The sequence below is a fragment of the Cheilinus undulatus genome, linkage group 5 (genome assembly GCF_018320785.1).
Source record: "Cheilinus undulatus linkage group 5, ASM1832078v1, whole genome shotgun sequence".
Lineage (NCBI taxonomy): Eukaryota > Metazoa > Chordata > Actinopteri > Labriformes > Labridae > Cheilinus > Cheilinus undulatus.
In genome coordinates, this window is record NC_054869.1 from 22402565 (window position 1) to 22423876 (window position 21312).

General features: G+C 38.4%; 2 protein-coding genes across 5 annotated transcripts; both read right to left on the reverse strand.

The window, feature by feature from the left end:
- Positions 1-86: 86 nt before the first annotated feature.
- Positions 87-15991, reverse strand: morc2 (MORC family CW-type zinc finger 2). 3 transcript variants are annotated; one of them, XM_041787883.1, is made up of 28 exons: positions 15833-15991; positions 15159-15302; positions 12951-13004; positions 12812-12846; positions 12659-12727; positions 12488-12578; positions 12276-12384; positions 11768-11927; positions 11524-11635; positions 10549-10674; positions 10387-10466; positions 10201-10283; positions 9992-10077; positions 9560-9700; positions 9304-9458; positions 8378-8506; positions 7457-7562; positions 7144-7276; positions 6970-7053; positions 6598-6843; positions 6221-6466; positions 3355-3474; positions 2979-3027; positions 2744-2882; positions 2472-2639; positions 2290-2383; positions 1838-2026; positions 87-1042 (listed from the first exon to the last, which is right to left on the reverse strand). In XM_041787883.1, the coding sequence occupies exons 2-28, from the start codon at positions 15230-15232 to the stop codon at positions 974-976; spliced, it is 3147 nt and encodes a 1048-aa protein (XP_041643817.1). In that variant the 5' UTR covers positions 15233-15302; positions 15833-15991; the 3' UTR covers positions 87-973. The 3 variants fall into 3 exon arrangements, with proteins under 3 accessions (XP_041643817.1, XP_041643818.1, XP_041643819.1); XM_041787884.1 differs by having other exon boundaries at positions 15829-15991; XM_041787885.1 differs by lacking the exon at positions 3355-3474.
- Positions 15992-17073: 1082 nt separating this feature from the next.
- zgc:158398 (uncharacterized protein LOC568894 homolog) lies at positions 17074-20495 on the reverse strand. Of its 2 annotated transcripts, none has more exons than XM_041787757.1 (7): positions 20341-20495; positions 19680-19872; positions 19165-19420; positions 18984-19083; positions 18692-18833; positions 18459-18599; positions 17074-18222 (listed from the first exon to the last, which is right to left on the reverse strand). In XM_041787757.1, the coding sequence occupies exons 2-7, from the start codon at positions 19836-19838 to the stop codon at positions 18202-18204; spliced, it is 819 nt and encodes a 272-aa protein (XP_041643691.1). In that variant the 5' UTR covers positions 19839-19872; positions 20341-20495; the 3' UTR covers positions 17074-18201. The 2 variants fall into 2 exon arrangements, with proteins under 2 accessions (XP_041643691.1, XP_041643692.1); XM_041787758.1 differs by lacking the exon at positions 20341-20495 and adding an exon at positions 20148-20287.
- Positions 20496-21312: the final 817 nt, after the last annotated feature.

Below are 21312 nucleotides of genomic sequence, written 5' to 3' on the forward strand. Positions count from 1 at the left end.
ATCCACTTGTTTTAAGCTATGATTTCATCTAAAATGTTATCAGGAGTCCCCATGTATTAACCAAAAAGGCAAACATCCGTCCTGAATTGTTGCTGAACCTGTTTTATTGTTTTGGGTAAACATTTGTCAAAAATACAGAATCCTTTGTTCCAATCAGAACATAAAGACTGAAGCATGCACTGTTTAATAAAACCTTTTCTGTGACATGTTAAAAATCTGTTCAAAAAGAAGGACACAGGCACTAAATAATTTTGAACAATGTCTGCATTTAAATGAGAATGTTTTCTCTCCATAAAATAAACACAGAACAGTCTTGGTTTAAATCGAGGGGTATGAGAGAATAATCATACTGATAAAACCCAGTAAGAAGACCTTATTTGTGTGTGTGTAACACATCACCCAACTGTAAAACATTAACTTGGTAAAGGTAATGGGAAACACTGAAGTATTTTTAGTGTAAAAAAATAAATGTTAATGCTTCAGTACAGTCAGGGGTGCAGAACACCAACCAGTCAAGCCCAAGTCTTGGGTCACTTTGTGTCTGTTTCTCACCTATCGACCAAAACAACAACAAATGTACTCCACAGTTTAATCAGCATTAGTCGACTTTTAGAAGGGAGAAAATTTGTATTAGGCCTATACAAACAACTTTAAAGATCAATGAGGAAAGAATGGCTTAAACACTGACTAACATTTATAAGCAGCGATATAAAAATAACTAAAGAAAAAAAAAAAACAGGCCTGAAGGCTAACCAACAATGCAGAAACTGAAAGAGTATGAATAAACAAATGAAAAAAGATGACAATCAGATTTAAGAAGTGGAGGGATCAATAATGAAAATATCCCCAAATATGCCCAGCCAACTATGCACATGAGCATGAGTCCTTGGGGAGAGCCAACAGCAAGCAACTGCTGGAAAGAAAACTGCCAGTCTGTTTATGTGCAGGTCCTCTTCTCTCAGTTTTGTCTGCTTTAATCACCTTTGGTTAAAAGGTCCTCAATGTATGCATCAAGCTCATCATCTGTGTTGATGTCAATGTCCTAAAATTTTAGAAAATGAAAAGAAAGATGTTATATTTACAGTGAAGTTTTTACAAACAAAAGAACTACATACAAAAGATTCATAGACAGGTTAAGTCTCGCCTACACTTTGAGACTTCTAATGTTTACATGCTAAAAATATGAGGGACTTCACTCATGACAACATAAAATGACAGAGTTCAGTTTGTTCCTATAGTGTCTGGAGAGCAACACTATGACAAATACTGTAACAAAGAAGAACAGGTCATGACCCTCCATACTGTAAGTAAACAAGCACTGCAAATGCTGAGAATAATATGCTTCTTATACTGAAAAATAAATAATTGTAGCGACAAGTGAACAGACGAGTTGCGAAAGAGCAAAATTAAGATTTGCTACATTTGTTGTGCTTCCTTCGTCGGTCATCTTGCTTTTCAATGGACTGTCATTTAGTTCAGATGGCAAATCACAGCACATACCCAACTGTCCTCCAGGCTTTCTCCACTCATCAGGATGTGGCATCATATATACTGAATGTTCTATAGTTACAGTTTCAAATCCATGCTGGTCGGCTTTTCTCTGCACAGATTATCACTATTAACACATCTCTACTAACACATCTCACACAGAGGGAAAATCTGTTAAAATAATCTTCAGAAGCATCAAAATCCTGAATTTGCTTTGTATTTGTTGAAAGGGGGGATCAGGATCAGAATCAGCCTGATGACCTTGCGGTATGCTCTCAGCTTGTAAGGAGCAGTATATTTTGTCACAATCTTTGCTGATAATCTGTAGAGATGAAGCTGAAAGTCTTACCTCTTGTACTTTTTGCAAGAGTGCCACAATGTTTGTTCGTAGCTTTTGAAGTTTCTCGTCTGCCTCCTTCAGTTTGACTTCAGTGCTGTTGCTCTTCTCCTCCACAGCTTTGGCCCTGGCATCTGCCCTGCTCTGGTACGAGTTACACAAGGACTGCAGACCTGACTCATACTGCTGGAAATACTCTTTCTACATTAAAAAGGGAAAAGAAGATGATATAACAGCACTGAAAACAAAAGACACTGAATAAAATTACTGCAGTTCTATTTTGTGTTTACATTTATGGACACAATCCATCTTCTACTCCATGATCTTTAAGTTAAACTTTAATTTCTGGGGTGCTGATGGTCAAGTGGTTATGTCAACCCTGCCCTTACGTTCCCCAGTTCCTGACTCTATCCACTTCTAGATCTAAATGAGGACATTAAAGCCCCAAAACAGATATATCTCACCAAAGGAAAGGCCACCAACTCCTCAGCCGTCATGCTGTTAACATCATCTTTTGGAATCCGAAAAGCAGGAGGGAAGAAGTAACGTAGCATTGTCCTGGAAGAAACAAACAGGAGACACTTAAATGACAAACTCGCACTGGTTGTTGTGTAGGAATGACATCATTTCGTCATAATCAGCTCACCTTAGCATGGTGACCAGACTATCTGTCACCTCTCGGCTGGTTCCTGGTTGAGTCGTGTCTGGCTCCATGGGTGCTGGGCCCTTTTCGGTCTCCTGTTGGGTGTCAGGCGTCTGAGAGATGGGAGATGGCGGCCGCATCAGTCGGACCTCGTCGCTGCCTTTGAACACCCTTCACAGACGCAGACATAAAAGTGAATTAAAATAAATGATGCTGACCACCTGGCAGGTAAACAAAATGTGCCCTGGGGCAGCAACATAGACAAATCACCTTACCATCTGTCTTTAGGAGTGGATCGAGGCACATAGTCAAATTTCACCTTCCAGCGCACACTTTGTTTATTTGCCTCCACAGCGATGACTTTGCCTGTGTACCACTCCTTGTTGACACGTACTTCAACTAGCAGACCCTTATCTGCAGGAAAAACACAAATAGCAATTTAGCATTGCTTTTACAGCTTCTTTTGGAGCTACATGTACATACATTTAAGTTTAGTGTCATCTATCTCACCATTTTTAGGGTCGCTCTCTGGTTCCTGCTGTGGTGGCTTCTCAGGTGCCTGAAAGAACAAAACAATTGTCACCATCACTCTGGTCAGAGAAAGATTTTCTACCCGACAGATTGTGAAGAAATGAGTTGCATCCCCTTAATGAAAGAAGTGAAAACCCACGAGTGACCTCAGACCTTAGAGGAAAGCAGCATGCTCAATACAGAGTGGTTAAGAGTGAGATAACTTTGATTCAAGACAGTGTTGTTAGACAAGAGAATGATGATCTCATATCCCATCCAGATCAGCTGAAAGTTAGAATTTCATGACTGTTAGAAGCTGTGAGAGTACATTCAGCTTTATTTCAAGGTATTAGAGAGGGTGACCGAATAAAGCTACCTTTGCTTTAGCAACATGCGGCTGCATGGAAATAGATTTAAGGCCAGAGGACGGTGTGGTCGGCGTCTGCTGTGTGGGAGTAGAAACTCCTTTCTTCTCGGGTTGTGAGCGTTTGTTGACCTGCGGGGTCAACAGCAGAAGGGCTCTGATTTGAGTTTCAGAAACCTACTTAGCCATCCAGGAGTGCTTGTGCATGCAAGACGTGTGAGGCTGAAACTAATTCACTGTCACCATCTTATCAGCCATCTAAATATGTTTGAGGTGAAGCAAGCTGCGGTCTCAGTGCAGTCTACTATCTCATTTCATCATTTCATAAAAGCTTGGGTGAGGAGTTTTTTAATTTTGTCATGAAGCAGACTGTAACCAACACTGATGTATATATGTGACTTAAACCACAGACCATCAGCAAGACGATTATAACTATAAAGTTAATTGTAACTCCTGTAAACTCTGATGCAAGGTTGGAAGCAGACAAGAAGATGAAGAGCTTGTGCCTTTGTCTAAAAGCCTTTGTTTACATTTTTTCATGGCTGTGACGAGACCTAACATTTCACACATGCACAGGACAGGATAAGAATATAACATAAAAATCAAAATCATACATACACCAAAATTCCTTCTAAGAAATGTTAATCAATTCTGCACTTGAGCTGCTCAAAAAAAATTTTTAATCGCCAATTACAGCTTACTTCACAATTCTCAAAAAGAAAAAAAAAGTATTTTTATTTGTTTCAGTTCTGATAAAAGCTCCAATCAGCTAATGAAACCCAAAACACCTGCAATGGTTTCCTAAGCCTTTTCCCTGTCACTCTGGTGCAGTATACACCCCCCCACACACATCCACAATCATGGGGAAAACTGCTGACTTGACAGTTGTCCAGAAGACAATCACTTACACCCATTAGAAGGAGGGTAAGTCACAGAAGGTCACTGCCGAAAAGGGTAGGTTGTAATCAGAGGCTGTATCAAATTATATTTATGAAAAGTTGGCTGGAAGGGAAAACATGCACAAGCATCAAGGATGAGCTCAGCCTTGAGAGGACTATCCAACAAAGCAGACTCAAGAACTTAATAGTGCATCACAAGTAGTGGACTAGAGCTGTAATCAGTGGATCAAGAGCCACCTCACACAGATTTTAGATAAAAGTAAATTTTGAATTTCATTTGGATATCAAGGTCCCAGTGGCAAAAAGTTTGAATTTTCCAGGGTGGCCTCCTGCGGCCTCCTTGTGGAGGATGTCAGTGATGGTCTTTAGGACCCATGTCAAGTCAGCAGTCTTTCCAATGATGTTGATTGTGTGTACTGAACCAGGGTGAGAGAATGAAGGTTCAGGAAACCTTTGCAAGAGTTTTTGATTTCATCAGCTGATTAGAGCTTTTTAGGATTGAAATAACTGACACGATGTTTCCACAATATTCTTGCACAGACAGAAAAAAAACATTGAAATATTTCAGTTTTGTGTGTGATAAATCTAGTATGTATGAATGACTTTCTGAATTGAATGAGCTAGAAAAAACAGAGCCTTTTAATGACATTCTCATTTGCTGAGATGCACTTACAAGTTTATCTACCAGAAAACAGGCCATACTCTAAAAGTGTTTTTTTTATTAATTAGCTATAAGGGTGATAAAATTGTGATACATTATTCATGCTGGACTAAAGAAAAGTGCAGATAACAATCATCTGGCCCCTTTCTGTCCTTCCCCTTTCTGTGACCCAGTTCACATTTACTTTGTGGTCTGAGTTCCTCCACGTCTGTCTCTGGTGGTAGATCAGAGGTAATAGAGGAAGCAAGCAGCAGAGAAGAGGCAGATATTTCATCACAGCACAATCCTGACAGCATGCTGTAACTGCACACAATGAGCCACTCACCCCAACTGACCCAGAGGATGATTCTCAGGATCACTTTAAAAGACCAAAGCACTTTTGTAGCTTTTCCTTGGCTACCTTTTTATTCCCTTACTGTTTACATCTTTACGTATTGACATGCCCTAAAATAAGAGGAAGTCTACGATTGAGGATCTCCCATAAGGAGAAAACGATTTAAACTAGCTTCCTGTGTGACAATTTCTACTGTGGTTAGCAAAGTCCACAACGTGTATCTTTTAGTGCCTTCTGATATTGCCATGTAAAGTTTGTACATGAGTTTGCTTCTGTTAGTCACCACTATGGTAATTTAGTTCTCTCAGCCTATGGTAATGTTAATAGTTATGAAGTGCAGATTCACACTTTGCCCTTAGTAGAGCTGTCTACTGGTAAGAGTTTATGCCTTTTTAATCAAACTAGCAGTCCAATTAATTATTAATTCAATCAAGAGTATAGCTGGGGACGTAGATGGCCTAGTGGTTAGGTCCTGCCCCATTTACACAGGCGGCCTGGGTTCTAGTCCAGCCGATGGCCCCTTTCCTGCATAATTCTTCCCCACTTTCTCATCCCCATTTCTGAGTCTATCCACTGTCCTTCTATATCAACAAAGGCACAAAAAGCTAAAAAAAATTATTAATCTTCAAAAAAGAGGTTTAGCGCTGTTTTCTGTATCTGAAGGTTCATGACCTAATGAGGAGCAAAGCAGCTACAAAGTGCATTGCCATGCATCATACTGCCACATGGCTGCTTGCATTACACAATAAATTGGGCTAATTTCCAATCCCATGAGGTTGCACACTATGTGACTGTGGGCACTGCACTCGAATCGTAACTGCACATTTATACTGGTATACTTATCACAACAATATATATACGATGCAGTCCACATTTTAGGCAAAAAAAAAAAAGAGTACAAAAGTGTCTTGTACAGTGGTTTTTATGATACTTCATTTTCATAAAACATTGAGCTTTAACCTGTGATTTAGGGTGCATCTTTACCTCATCCAGCTTGCCACGTTTTGGAGGTGTTGCTTTCTCGACCACTTTTCCACGGTTAGCGACTGCTGCAGCCATCTTAGATTTCTTAGTCTGTGGTTGTTCCTCTTCGCTCTCCTCCTCACTCTCATCGTCTTCCTTCTCCTCTTCCTCTTCTTCTTCTTCTTCCTCCTCCTCTTCGCTGTCCTCCTCTATGATTCTCTTGCGTTGTGCAGGAGCTGCTGGTTTTGGTGATGCTTTGGCGGGTGTCTAAATAAAGATAAGTGTATTCAGAATTGGTTTAGAGTTAAACTTGAACATGCTGGCATACATGATCAACAGAGTGTTTCACTGGTACTGCTTGGTTCTGGTGGAAATCTTTAAAAAAATGATTAACTCACCCGTGAGCTGCGGCTAGGTGGGGGTGTTTTGGCAGAGGCTTTGGGTACAGGCTTTGCTGAAGGTGGAGGAGGCTTTGCTGCAGCTCTCGACCTGGATGTATCGACTTTGGGAGGCGGAGGGGCGGGTGTCCGAGTGGTGCGCTGGGAAGCTGCACGGGATGGTGGGGTACTCTGGGCATTTTTGAGGTGAGCTGGGAGAGGTGGGGAGCGAGGGCGTGTTATGGACCTTTCAGAAGACCTAGTTGCCTGAAAATTAGAGCATGAGAGGACAAAAAAAAAAACAAAAGAAAAACCCAAAGACCACGGTAAGATGATGATTGAAAACAAGACAGCATGGTTTAAAACTTGTGAAAACTATGTGAAGCATAGTACCTGAGAGGTGCTCTCTGTTGGTTTCGTGCTGACCTCCAGTGGTAGCTTCTTTATATCTGCTGCAGATTTGATGGTGTTGGTTTTCTGACAAATTAAAATAAACTTTGTTATGTTCTGAAAGACACTGGGCAGAGGGCGACAGAATGAGGATGGAGAGAGAAGGGTATAAGGTACCTGCAGTGCCTGAAGTTTCTCCTGCTGATTCTTGATTTTCTCTGCCAGCTCTTTCTGTTTGTCTTCAGCTGTTTGCTTGTCCTTCTTCAGAACACCACAAGGAAAATTCTGTTTCTGTTCAGGAGCATCACACCTAAAAACACAGAAAACAGCATACAGCATACGGCATTAAGACACGCTTCACTCATCCCAAAACAGAGCTAGGAAGACAGTGATTAAATTGCTATGAATTTCATGTATTGAATTTATAATTATACAAAAAAGTGAAAGATGTGGTTTAGTAAAAATACCCTATATAGAAAATAATCTTAACCTGTCCTGAGTGCTGTCAGGGTTCATGAGACAAACCCAGCTGTCAGGGTAGCGTTTGTCCACAGCATCCATCTGGAAAGGCAGCGTTCTCCACTTCAAACATTTGTCTGCCAATAAAAAAACAGGGTTTATACAGAAAATCTGACATTACTTTTGAAGCACTTTTTTAAAGACCCTCTTCATATATTTTAAAATCTATCATATCTTCAATTTCCAACCAGTTCTATTAACAGTTAGATATATGTTTAGTGCCGATAATAAGGCAAAAATGTGACAAAAAGAAAATGTCAATAGTATTTTCACCGTAGTATGCAAATTAAGATTTCTTGGAGTATTTTGAGATTAGACTGTGAGAAAAAGAAAAAACTGATAACAAAAGGTAGATGAAGGGAAGGTCTTATTTTTACTTAAGTGGCCTAAAAGTAGATCTACCACAATCTAGAACTACCTATTTACAAAACTATGGTAAAAAAAGAAAAAAAAAAAAAAAACTTCATCAGCCTACAATTAACCTGACACTAAATAGACTGATTTTAAAGCATTGATGTGTCAATGATCACTTGGCTGTAGCAAGCAAGTAGCAAGCGGAGTTGTATTAATTTATAATACATCTATCTCCATAAGTCTGGGAAGAATTCAGGTCAAATCTGTCAGAGATCCTAGAAATTTCATGTATAATTAAATCTAAATATAGAGAACAAAGGCAGAAAATTTTGCCTACAACCCCTTGGATGATTAGGCTATAAAATAATCAAACAAAAATGAAAAATAAATACCCTGTAGACGTGCTTTTAAGACTTTTTCATACTTTTTAAGACTGTGACTGCACCCTTAAAACACAGGCAGAGTCAGTGTGGGTTCATGGTCACAAGTGCATTGAGGTAGTGTGTGCTGTTTGTGTGTGAACGGATCCATAACATACCACACTGAATAGTAATGGGTATCTCCATGGCTCGACGTCTCTTGTATCTAGGCTCTGATGATGGTGGTGCTGACCAGCTGGCAGACAGGTATCCAAACTCATCCCAGAACTTCACAATTCCTTTTTGAGCTGTATACCACACATGAATGTTCAGTATTTTAAAACAGCAACAAGTAATTCATTAGATGTAAAAATAGAAGTCACGGAGGTAAATGTTTCTGATGTCAAGCTTCTGAAACTTTCTTAAATGTGTTTCCACATCAAGGGAATAATCCGAAGGACGGACACCTAGGATGCAATGATGTTGGAATTTTAGCCTGTCTTCAAGTGTTGCCATTCAGAACACAAACAGACTCTTTTGCCTTTAAGTATGAATATGTAATATGATCATGTTTGGCCATTCACAAACTCCTCCTCTTTAATGGAACCAGTTTAAGGTGTTGTACTTATGACCGTTATGTCTCACTTGCACTAAGTAAGGCACAGAATTGGAACAGTGGGGTTGAGTCAACATCCTGACCATGACCCATCACTGGAGGTACTAACAGAGGAATAATTGTAGGAATGTGTTGGGAATGTGCAACTTCATAGCTGGCATGTTGGTCAGTGCGGTGCGTGTATGTCTGACTCAATGTCTATATTAAGCTCCTTGGTGTCTTCATGCTGTTCCTCTCAGGCTTCTGTAACACTGTAATGTAATGTGAACCCAGATTCTAAGACAACAACACTGTACCACAATAAAACGTAAAGCTGGACCTTATCACATCACTGTGATCACTGACTGTGATGTGAGCGTGGCAGTCAAACAAAAGGAAGGACACTTTTCTTTGCCCCATTAGATATAATAGAGCTCTCTTTAGCTACTCTTTTTACAAGAACAAGGACACAAAGAAACAACAGAAATAAAAAAAATCAAAAAGACTTACCAATGTTAGTGTCTTTCCAGTACTGAGCTAAATGCTCCCCCATCGATTTCAGTAAATGTCGATACTCTTTTGCATCTGCAAAGTCTTGTTTGTTGTGAGTTGGCTCTAAAACTAAATATGGGACATCAACGACTCCAACCACACCTCCACAGGCCCTAAAACATGAAAATCATTTAACTAACAATGTAACATTACCTCTAACATTCTTGTAATCATTCAAAAATCTTTTTTCAGCCTCTGTGTTGGTTTTACTCACATGCCTCCCTCCAGCTGTGGGCCTGTCTTCTCGTACATCTTGATAAGACGTGAGCAATTATACACAAACATCCCATCCAGCTCCCTCTGTTCAATGTTCACTCCAAATATAAAGTTCAGCTCCTTGGGCTCCTTCAGTGCTCTGAAATACAAGAAAAATTTAGGAAAATGATTGAAACAGACAATGTCCAGCGACGAGCAAAGAGATTTAGAGTGTTGTTGGGCAGTCTTTTCAAAGAAGTCTTCTCCTTTCATGTAAAAAAAAAACAAACAAAAAAAAAAAACACATGGCTGAAAAACTAGTAAAATAACTTTAACTCCAGTTAAAGCCAGTCTAAAAAGAAGATAGAATTATAGGAATACCAGCTTATAGGGGTTTTTGCTAAATTGTGTTTTAGAAATGAAGACAGTGAATTTATTTTTTAAATCTCACTTCTGTTTGGCCTCAAGAATCATTTTCTTCATGTCCGCATCCCTTCGAAGCATCATGGCTGAATCTTGAACCTTTCTCAAAACTGCCTAAGGAAACACAGAATGTATGAGAACATTAGTTGAGACAATAAAGCTTTGATTAAAGCCTGCTTGAGCAGTAATGTTATGTTTGCATTTGACAAATAAAATAAAATGGTCTTTTTGGCTTACCCTTGACTCTTTCGACACGTCGTCTCCTAGTCTGGTCTCCAAAGCTATGCGCTTGCTCTCTGCCTCTCTGGCTTTCTCTGCCGCTAAAAATAAAAATAAGCAAAACCAATGAAAGTAAGGTTAGAAAGTGAGGTTAGTCACATCAAGTTTAAATGTGGATAGACATTACTTTTACAACTCACTCACCGATCTTAGAAAGGTGATCTGCTTTCTTCACTTCCTGCTCAGCACGTGTTTTGAATCGAGTCGATGAGTATTTATAAACCCTTTAATAAAACCAGAATACTAATGAAAGAGTTGTTAAAGGAATCCAGCATTCATTGACATTTTACATGTTCATCATATTACCTTGGTTTATAAAGACAACAAGACAATCTCTTGGTCCTGACTTTGTGCCCCTGGATGAAAATCCTCATGCGTGGGTCAATGTACAGCACAGCAGCGTAAGCCCTGAAAGACCTCTTTTCAGGCTTCCTGTGAGAGATGCAAGGGTAGGAATATCAGCATTAATGGAAACTGTAATTAGTTCGAACAACAAAAAAAGGAATTCAAAGATAACTAGAAAGTACTCTGAGAGCGCAGACCTCCACCATTAGCCCTATGTCCCAATAGTGAAGAATCCTTTAAAAAATTCCTGGATCCATCCCCATGTGCCCCCCACCACGGCATTTCGCTGATTACTCCCTCCCCAGTTGGAAACACGGTGAGGCAAAGCATTGGCTTCGCTATAGGTAGACTGTCATGGTGGAAGCATTGCCTGCTGGTGTCAAGATGCACTGACAGTCTTACCCATGGTCTCAGTGGATGACTGGGAGTCATGGCAGAGGGTGAATATTCCTCTATTCCTCCCAGCATTGTGAGTATTCTCACTACAATTCGCTGTCTTTCTCTCTGTTACGCTACGACTTGTCTCCTTGACCGGGTGCGCGTCTTTCAAACTCTCTAAACTCCAAAACTTTGAATAGAAACACACCAAAAATGCTGCTGGGATTGAAGTTACTCATGTCCGCCATCTCCTGACGTAACGTGGTAACAGCACAGACCTACGCCATTAGCCCTATCTCCCAATAGTACAGAATCCTTAAAAAAAAACATTTCTGAATCCAGACGGTGATCTGGATCAGTCCCAAAATCTAATCAGTTCTTCCTTATGCCATTTCTGACATTTCCTGAAAATTTCATCAACATCCGTCCACAACTTTTTGAGCTATGTTGCTAACAAACAAACAAACCCACCCGATCACATAACCTCCTTGGCGGAGGTAAAAATATAGAGCTTAATGATTATGTGGTTAAATGAGTCAATAAAAGTAAGATACTCACACTCCTTCTGCTATTGTCCCAGCCATTAGAATATCCTGATGATCTGTCTCTACATCCAGCTCAGGTTCTCCGTTGTCCATCAGCTTAAGATTATAGATGATGACGAGAGTTCCTTTACATGAAATTAAACAGAAAATAACGATTATAATTATTATACTAATCCAATCATTATTGAACAATTGAGCTTAAAGCCATTTACTAGCTGTATACTTTAAGTTCAAGTTCATAATCATCATGTACATACCACTGCTACTTTCTATTTTGTTGAATTGCTCCATCAGCTGCTGTTCATTCTTAAAAGGTGAGTATTTGAAGATCAGCTCTGTCTCTATAGCGTACTTCTCTGGATCAGAGGTTAGAGGCTCTTTGGTCTTCAGATCCCAGGAAGGGAGGGGCACTATCACCTGAAGAGAGACGATCAAAGGGCTTAAATTAAAAAGTAAAAAGATGTTGATGAACCTGAAGACAAAAAAAAAACAAAACAAAAAAGAATCTTAACAGCAAAACCTCAGTCACAAATATTAAAGATGAGGCAAAACTCAGTCCTGCTGCACTACAGCTATGATAAAAAGCTGTAACCATAGGATAAGTCTTCATTTAACCAAAGACATAATCTACATTATATCTCATCTCTTTAAGTGTATTTAATTTTAATGATTTAAGTTGCTTCCGCAGCCCAGGTGAACTTTAGGAAAACAGTTTGACAATCTCAGTACCTATCATTAATGAAAACAACTCTTATAAACAGATACCTCATCCAGTCCTTCTTCTTCATGGAAAGTCCTTGACAGGAAAAGGCAGGTGAGTGTGTCGCCCTTTTTCGTGAACAGGATGAAATCTTTCCCGATACGCATAGAGCCACTATAAGAAGAAGGAAGAAAAAACACAGATACGGGAATAAGTAAAAAACCAGATACCAAATGTAAACCATCAATAATTATACTAGATTAGATTACAGTCTTACGATTTCAATCCGTTTCCATATTGGCCAATCTGAGTTGACTCAGGGGATCGTTTGCTTGACTTTCCAAACTGAATAACATGGGTAGCCTCGTCTAATAAAAGACAATTATTCCACATCATGTTTTGAACAAAAAATACAACAAAATTACTCAGTTACTCAAGTACCACTTACTTGGGTCCATTCCAATACCATCATCCAGAAAACAGAGCATGTAGCCCCCCCGCGTCTCTGGATTTGTTTCTGTCATGAAGGTTAAAGAATAATCTTAGTAGCAAGATTAAACATGTGCAAACATTGTGAGTGTTTTCCTGATTTCTAATTTACCTGTGTATATGTCTATACGTGTGGCATTGGCATCTCTGTGAAAGAAAAAGCAACTCTGAGACATTTGCTTAAACAAGACAGATGACTTAAATTTTCCATGCTGCATTGCTTGATAACTAGAAGCTCTTATTGTGGGTACCTTGAATTGTCAACAAGTTCTGCCAAGGCTCCAAATAAGAACTCGTGGGTTGTCCTGAAAACAGACAATAATTTGAATTCAGTTTAAATGATTTTTAAGTTTTTAGTTAACAAGGAAATCTGTTTGAAAACGGAATCAAATGAGATTTATTTATATGATCTAAGCTTCATATGAATGATTAGTGAGTGGCTGTTATTTAGTAATACAAGCTAAATTTCAAAAAGTCCATTAAAAGATTTATTTTAATATACACAGGGCAAAGGACTGTTATAACTATGTTCACTAGTTTACATTTGATGACTGGTTTTCATATCATCCCGTCTTCTAGGACTCCAATTCTTATGATTGTAAAATACTTATTTTTTCAAACTTAAAGGCACCTTCTTTTGTGACAAATCAGCAAAGCCTGTAGGTTGTTGCTTTAGAATACACTTCTACTAAATATTCAAATCTCTTATCCAGAAGAACAAAACTAACTATACCTGTTTCATCATAATCTCCATCATTATTTACCCAACTCAATATAACATCTTGAAACAGATGGCAACCACGGTGTAAGCTATTTAATACTGTACATTAATACAAAGTGGACTAATTAGTTTTAGCCATACTAGTAGTTTACCATTACATATTTTACCGTTTGCCTCACTGTTCAGTGCAGCCACATTTCAAGAACATGCCTAAGTCACTTTGTGTTTCAGAAAGCCTTAGTTCCACTGTAACCTCTGGAGAAACATAACAGCAGACATAAACCACAACATTTTTGGGAGACTTATGTTAAGTGTGACAAAGTTTTTGTTAATATTTTCAACATTAATTGAATGAACAACTCCATCACTGACACATAAAGGAAAGGTACTTGTGAGTTAAAACCCATTGTGGTAAATTCCACTAGGCTTGACATCACCTTCAATGTTCTTGTTAAGGCAGCTTTGAATACACTCTTTACAAACCTAGCATTTTAAGCCCTCAAGGACGGCATCTTTATATTTCAAGCCTTTTATTTTAATCACAGCACTGGATTGACATGTTACGTGCAGAGCAGCACTTTCTTCACTGGAGGGTTTCAATAAAAGCAACTGTTATGACTAACAAATACCAGCATTCACTTTAAATCAAGAAAGATCAAGGTAGAATGTCAGTGTCTCAATATGACAACACTGAAGATACAGGCCAGTTAGTGTACCCAGTTAGGACTGAGGAAGGAATCTCATATAACATGTTTGTGTACATTGCTTAATCTATACACTTGCAAGGTGTCTGAAGAAGGGCTGGGCAATTAATCGTAAATTAGATTAAATCGCAATATTGTGTGCTGTAATTTTCAAATCACAGATGGTGCAATATTTCTTTAACCTGAAATTTGTGCCAAAATACCAGTTTACAACTTTTTTGCAGCAGAGACATTATGTTTTACATATCATTAAATCATTCAAGTCACATTTTTTTAGAATAGTCTAAAAAAAATCCTATTTTCTTCCTTTTTTCTACATTATTCTTGTTGAATATTAAAATTATATAAAAATTACCACTCCCTATAACACAAGAATTCATATCTGATTTGCAATACAAGTCAAATTCAGTACAATAACTATTTTTAATAAAGTTTTTTAGCCCTTGTTTAATCTAATATTGTGTTGGTGTTAGTATAGAATGATTTATTGCTTGGGTCTGTTGGAAGTGACATAAGGTAAGGAACTTAAGAAATAATCGCATATCAAATCCCAATCGCAATATTGGAGAAAAAAAATCGCAATTAGATTATTGTCCCAAATTGTTCAGCCCTAGTCTGAAGACATACGGAGAAATGGAGAAACAGTCATTTTTGAGTCAAAAAACATGTTTCCATTCAACACTTAGCACGAGGAGGGAACGGTGAACAGATGATAGTGAGCATAGATTAAAACTATCTATTAACATAATATGATGCTTCATGCAATCTAAAAAAGAGAGCAAAGTCTTATCAAAGACAGTGAATGAAATTAGTGCATATTTTCCACTTTTCTGGGTAGATGACAGTGTTTGACAGCATTAATCCTGATCATCTATCCTCATTCAGATCGGACATATCTTTGTGACAGCAACGTGCGGGTATTTATCTGATGTCCCCTCCCTGTCTTTGGGTTATGACAGAACATTAGTAAAATATGGATTGGGTTGAGTGTAAGGGTATAATCACACATGAATTCACAGCAAGTTGGCACTTACGAATTAGTGTGCAGGTACTCAAAGGTAAGCTGAGCCCTGCTCAGGCTGCTGTAGTTGGAGTAAGCCATGGTCATTCAGCTATTTCTTCTTTTACTTTGTGTTTCCGTCTTCTGTCCAGCAGAGCTTTAGTCCAGACCTTCCATCCTAAACAGGGAGCAAACTATTACAGGTCTTCTCTACAAACCTGAACAGGTTTTACCACCATTTAGTAAAGTCATCGTCATGACAAGAGCTGATGTGAACGCACAACATCAAGTCAAAAGGTCAGGTTAACACCCACTCCTCAATTAAAGCCTTGCCTAAATAAGAGGGGCACCATGTGAGAGGCCTGACCAGAAAACAACACAGCATTATAATACGACCAAAGTACGACTTTAGGCAAGCTCTCAGCTACATACATTGACATTAATTTAGTAATGCACTTGTCAGTTAATGGTCTCGCAAAACATCTATACATGCAGACAGAATCATGTTACATAAAAAACAATGACATTAACAGTTTGGCAGTTATGCATTAACTGTTTCTAACGCTTCAACGTTAGGCTAACACGGCTAGCTAGCGAGCGTTAGCGTTTGCTACATTGACTGTCGTGGAACGACAGCTAGCTAGCTAGCTAGCTTCATACTGTTAAACATGTAGCCGACGGTGGCCATAGTAAGTACATTTTACCGACTTTGCAGCCCGTTTCATATGACGGAGGCTTTGTAGTGGCTTCGATGTAGTGTAATAATCAGTCCACGGAGTAACAGATACTTTATAACGTTACGTTTCCTTTTTTTTAACATAAAACAATCCACCAGGCCGCGAAGGATCCAACCACCTCGACTCTGTACTGGAGAAATCCCGCCTCTATTTTTCTGTAAAGGGCCAATAGTAGAACACCAAGTAAAAATACATAACGGTGATTGGCTAACACATCTTCCCTCGTCTACGAGGGACATACCGGTGCATCAGTCCGGTGGTTGCTTGCTCCTCAGGTCCCAGACGGTTGTCTGGTATGAAAAATAAAATTTTTCATGATTAAATACAACAATATTTGCAGAGGAAAATATTGTAATGTATGTTGGACAACCATATTTGACTATACCATTTAACGCCTAAAAATATAATTTCCATACCTTTTGCTGCTGATAACAATGGCATTTTGTCATTATTATCATTAATATTATTAAGTGTACAATCAAATTATATTCAAACCACAGATCTGAGGTCAAAAAGACAGCAACACAACACAAAATGGACCACTCAATACATCCATGTTTTCATAAAAGCACAATTAAAGTTCATAATTTATATTCCGTGTAAATTCATTTACACTGAAAAGAGGCATTTGTACCAATGTCTCTATAACGGTGACATGGATCCAACAGTTTTGTATCTGATGTCAGTCAGAACCAATATGATTTAGTTCCCAGAGGAATCAAGTTGGTATATGAATTTGTACACAAGATTTCATAACAGGCTACAGCTACAGGCTACTAATGACCTCTGCCATTAGCCCTATCTCCCAATAGTAAAGAATGCTTTAAAAAATTCCTGGATCCAGACAGTGATCCAGATCACTCACAAACTCAAATCAGTTCTTCCTTATGCCATTTCTGACATTTCCTGAAAATTTCCATCAAAATCCATCCATAACTTTTGAGTTATTTTGCTAACAAACTAACTAACTAACTAACTAACTAACTAACTAACTAACTAACTAACTAACCCTGCCAATCACATAACCTCCTTGGTGGAGGTAATTATAGACATCAAGACAACTGTATGAAAAAAGTCATTGCTTAATGACAGATATATTTGCTGGCTTTCCTCATAAGAATTACTCACAAAAGAGCTGTAAATTCTTTCACAGAGAAACTCAACTTCCCAGTCAGAATAAACACAGAAGCTTTCAATTCATATTTTCTCTTTTAATGTTTAATTCTTGTAAAATCAAGAACAAAGGAGTTGGAATGTAGGATGCCTGCAGTCATCCTGTTTCTGAACTGTTTCTATCAGTCACTTGATGTGAAAACTTTACAGGTGTATCCTTTTTATTGTGTAGAAGAAAACAAATTGAAAAAAACTCTGCTAAATCAAGGCAACTTTAGCACAAATTAAACTTTTTAAATTTTCCTTATATTATATTATGTTAACCTTATGTTACTCAAAAGTTCAGATAGGGGTCATTCTTTTAGCTTTTTTCCATCACTCACTTCTGAAAATTTCAATACTTGGGCAAGTAAAACAGATTGTAGTTCATTTTAAAAAGCATTAATGTATCTGGAAACAATTAGCTGTAAATGTTAAAAACGTGTAAATTAAAAGAGGCAAACAGCATTGTACTTCCAAGTATTTGGTCCAGTAAACTGTATGAAGAGAAATATTTTTTTCTGATAGAATAGAGTGTGTAATATTTCTTCTTTCAGTTTAAAACACATTCATTTTTTCATTTAAATTGTTTTACACATAAACAAAACTTAATGCATCAATGCAACTTGAGAGTATTTCTGAGAAATGTGTGAACTGGAAAAGACAAATAATTTCAATTTCAGTGGAATGCATAACTACATGGTTGCATAAATGCCCCCAAAAGACTGAACAGTGATCAACTAACAGCCGAAGGTATGAGTATGGCCAGTGAGGGGCTGTTCCCATTGCACCATGGTCCATCACGTAATACTCTCCTCCTCTGTCAAAAACAGGTCAATTGATCGGTCAGGTTGATTAAGTGTTGCTCTTTCTAAGAGTTAGGAAACCAGTTTAAAAAAAACATTAAAATGGTCATTTTTACACTGCCTGTACTGTTTCCTCTGAGTAAGCCTGGCTTGAGATTTGCTACGTAATAATAAGCCTTCATACCCAAGTTGAGATGACTGATGACGTCAACAACATTCCTCCTCCAGCGTTAGAGAGCTGTGTCAAGAGGATATACAAATGTATTCACTGACAGAGAACTCCTGATGAAGTTATTTGTGAATCAGCAGAATGTCCCTGTGAAACTGGCATTTCATATTGCTCTTCTCTCATATTTGACAACTGATTTCTTCAGGGGAACATTCAGCTGTCAATTAAGGGCTCCTGCAAATAAAGCAAGAAAATAAGGTTAGTGCAAAACAACAGACATGTATAAAACACACAAAACTCAGATATATAAAAAAGACACTTAAAAATACGTCAAAAACTATATAAGCTACTGTCTTTTATAAATAAACAGCAGTTTTTCAAACAATAAATTGTTTTATGTTCCTGTCTGTATAGTCCTTTAATTCACCATAGAGAGAAAAGTACAGATGATAGGATATAACATTTCTTACATTTTGAAGATCTAGTCCATTCCAGTGGTGGCGTCGTACAAGTGAATGTGTCAGACTGGCAGCTAAACAGAGAATCACACAGACTCCAAGCAGACACACACTAACTTCCAACAGATGTCGCACTGCCACATTCCTCTCCTCCTACAAAACAAAAGTAGAGAATGACTGAAATTAAGACACCTGAGTTTCTTGTAACAGAGCAAGATTTATTTTTCATATGTTACACACCATACCTGTGTTAACATAACTGTGAGTGAAGGGTCATTTTCAGAGTGTAAACTGTAGCAGGTTTGTGACCCTGTAGGCAGCTGTTTCTTTGCTTCCACACGGATGGGTGAAATGTTTTTCTCAGATGCAGTGCACTCTAATGGAAGTCTACATAAAAGAATAAATAATAGAATAATATAATAGCCATGCATTCATGAGTTACCAGACATTGTTTATGTATTTATTTACAGACAAAAAAATAAGGATTCAATGTAAGGAGGTTTAGAAACGCACAATGTAGAGTGTGGATGAACTTACAGGCTCATGGGCAGGAGGTGAGTTGGAGCACTTATGGTGAGGCAGGTGTAAGTGTCATTTCCAGAAACAACCTCTAGAGTCATATTAACACTGTCATTGCCTGAGGAGAAAAAAATCAAACTCTTGAGTAAAAATGTTGGATATGCACACTTTAGTCCACCACTAAACCTACAATACAAACCTCCAAGATGAAGCTGACTGCTGTTAAAGGCAGTGAGTAGAGCCAAATCTTTTAAGGAGCCACTGTTTGAGTGTGAAGTGACCGTCAGAGGAACCTTGAGATGTAAAGTGGTTACAGATGGAGTGTTTCTGGGGTGAACTGAAGCATCTCTTTTTACCAGAGGAGAGGGGGCTGATGAGACAAGCTCAGGTGAACTTGCATTGGCGTTAACACACAGTTGAAATTGTGATAAGGAGGACAACAGATGGTTCCAGTCCTAGGACAGGAATAATGTGCACAGTTTAGACATCAGTATGAGCTCATAACACCCAGCATAACAGCCTGCACAGCATTATGTATCCGTATCAAACTAGCAAAACGACCTTTTTTTAATTATTCAGTCTCAGTGTACTAAGACGACACTAGCCATAACAGCTGACAAGCTTGTATTTGCGTTTCAAATCTAGTTCAGTCCTACATTTCAAAGAGATAACTTCCATTTATAATAAAGTGGATTCGGATAAATGGGTCCTTACCTTTGCTGTGTCAGGGTTAGGCACACTGTGACTGTAGCTGTAAGAGCTGAGGGAGATGAAGGTGACAGCCAGAGTCAGTAGGCACAAGAAAAAAGTCACCATCGGAGGATTCTGGGATACATAATCTCTGAGATTGGTGAGCGGATGCCAGAACCCCATCACCAGACTGAAAACACCCCTGAGATGTGACCAGCTGTAATCAGAGAGGGGCACAGAGGTTTGTTACTAAAGATGAGAGGTGACACAGCTGTCTGTACAGTTTCATTTGTGCATGATCGTTTCCAGTTCGGATGAAAGGTACAACCGAAATAGCACGCTATCGTTTACACAATTTTGGTTGCATATAGGTTTTAAAAGTTCAGAATGAGGATAAAAACTGTTGTGAAATTATTTAAATTGTAATAGGTCTTATGACTTTACAACAAGAACAGGAATTGCCTTCTGCAGTTAACCATTACAAAAACCCACCTTCGATTGATACGGTTATTAAAAGATACAGAATTTTAGTTGTTTCAGGTGAAATATAAGAAGTCCAGTCTATAAAGAAATAAGGAAACGTGTAACTTGTCTTATCAGCCAGCCAGCCCTCTGTATCATCTATGTTTAACTGTCAGAGTAATGTTGCTAGCTAACTAACAAGCATAAAAGATGAGCTACGTACCGTAAATTTAATGCGTCTTCTCTATTAACGTCAACCGTTCTAGTAATTTGCAAAGTAGCCAAAATTTTCCGTAGTTGAACAAGCCGGAGTTTGACATTTGGAAATGTTTAAAGTTCAGTTACAGCAGCACGACAACGACGCGACAGTAGCGTCGATTTACGGGGTGCACTGCTATGACGACGGTAAAGGCGTCAGTCACGTGGCTAGTAGCCAGATTAGGGCCTAGTGATGGGAAATCCGGGTCTTTTCAGTGATCCGTGCTGGTATTTTACTCCAGCAATGCTATGTTTTAAAACTGGAGGAAATGTCATGTAATAATTTTTTCAAAATATTCTTTCTCCCCAAAACACCTTGCAGGTCAAATGACGTCTTCTCACTGGTTTGACTGTCTGACACACCTGATATAAAACATTCATGTTACTTAAGTACTTAATCCATGGTGTGCCAGTGGTAGAATAATGTGGCGAAACAATAAGCCCTACTGATTGATCACATAGAACAAAGACACACAATCATATATAGAAATAATAATAGTAATAATGTTATAAAACAGCCCTCAAACAGGATCCAGATCTTATCATCGCAAAAGAGCTGGCTCTTTGAACCAGCTGGTTCATGAACAACCCTGCAGCAGCAGCCAACACAAAATTCATCATAATGCATGAGGGACTGAATGAGCACTGATGTTGAAATATTTATAATAGGCAGCTAAATATACTTAGGTTCTCTGAGTTTCTGCCACAGCGGCTTCCTCGTTTATTATAGGGTAAATGTGATAAATACCAGAGGCAGAAGGTAACTAATTACATTTACTCAAATCACTTTGATTGAGAAGGGTTTATTTGGGGGAATTGTGCTTTTTTGAGTATATTTTGAAATTGTTAATTTTTCAAATTTACAGAAGTTGCAATATTTCTTTGACCTGAAATGAGTCAAAACAGGGTCCAGCCCTAGTTTTAATGATGACCTTTA

Coding starts and splice junctions, on each gene's coding strand:
- zgc:158398 (XM_041787757.1), bottom strand. CDS start 19,838: ATGGGGTTCTGGCATCCGCTCACCAATCTCAGAGATTATGTATCCCAG. Junction 19,084..19,164: donor CAGTCAGCTTCATCTTGGAG/GTTTGTATTGTA, acceptor TTTTCTCCTCAG/GCAATGACAGTGTTAATATG. Junction 18,223..18,458: donor ATGGACTAGATCTTCAAAAT/GTAAGAAATGTT, acceptor CTTTATTTGCAG/GAGCCCTTAATTGACAGCTG.
- morc2 (XM_041787883.1), bottom strand. CDS start 15,232: ATGACCATGGCTTACTCCAACTACAGCAGCCTGAGCAGGGCTCAGCTT. Junction 2,384..2,471: donor AGTCTGGTCACCATGCTAAG/GTGAGCTGATTA, acceptor TGTTTCTTCCAG/GACAATGCTACGTTACTTCT. Junction 1,043..1,837: donor TCTTGCAAAAAGTACAAGAG/GTAAGACTTTCA, acceptor CTAAAATTTTAG/GACATTGACATCAACACAGA.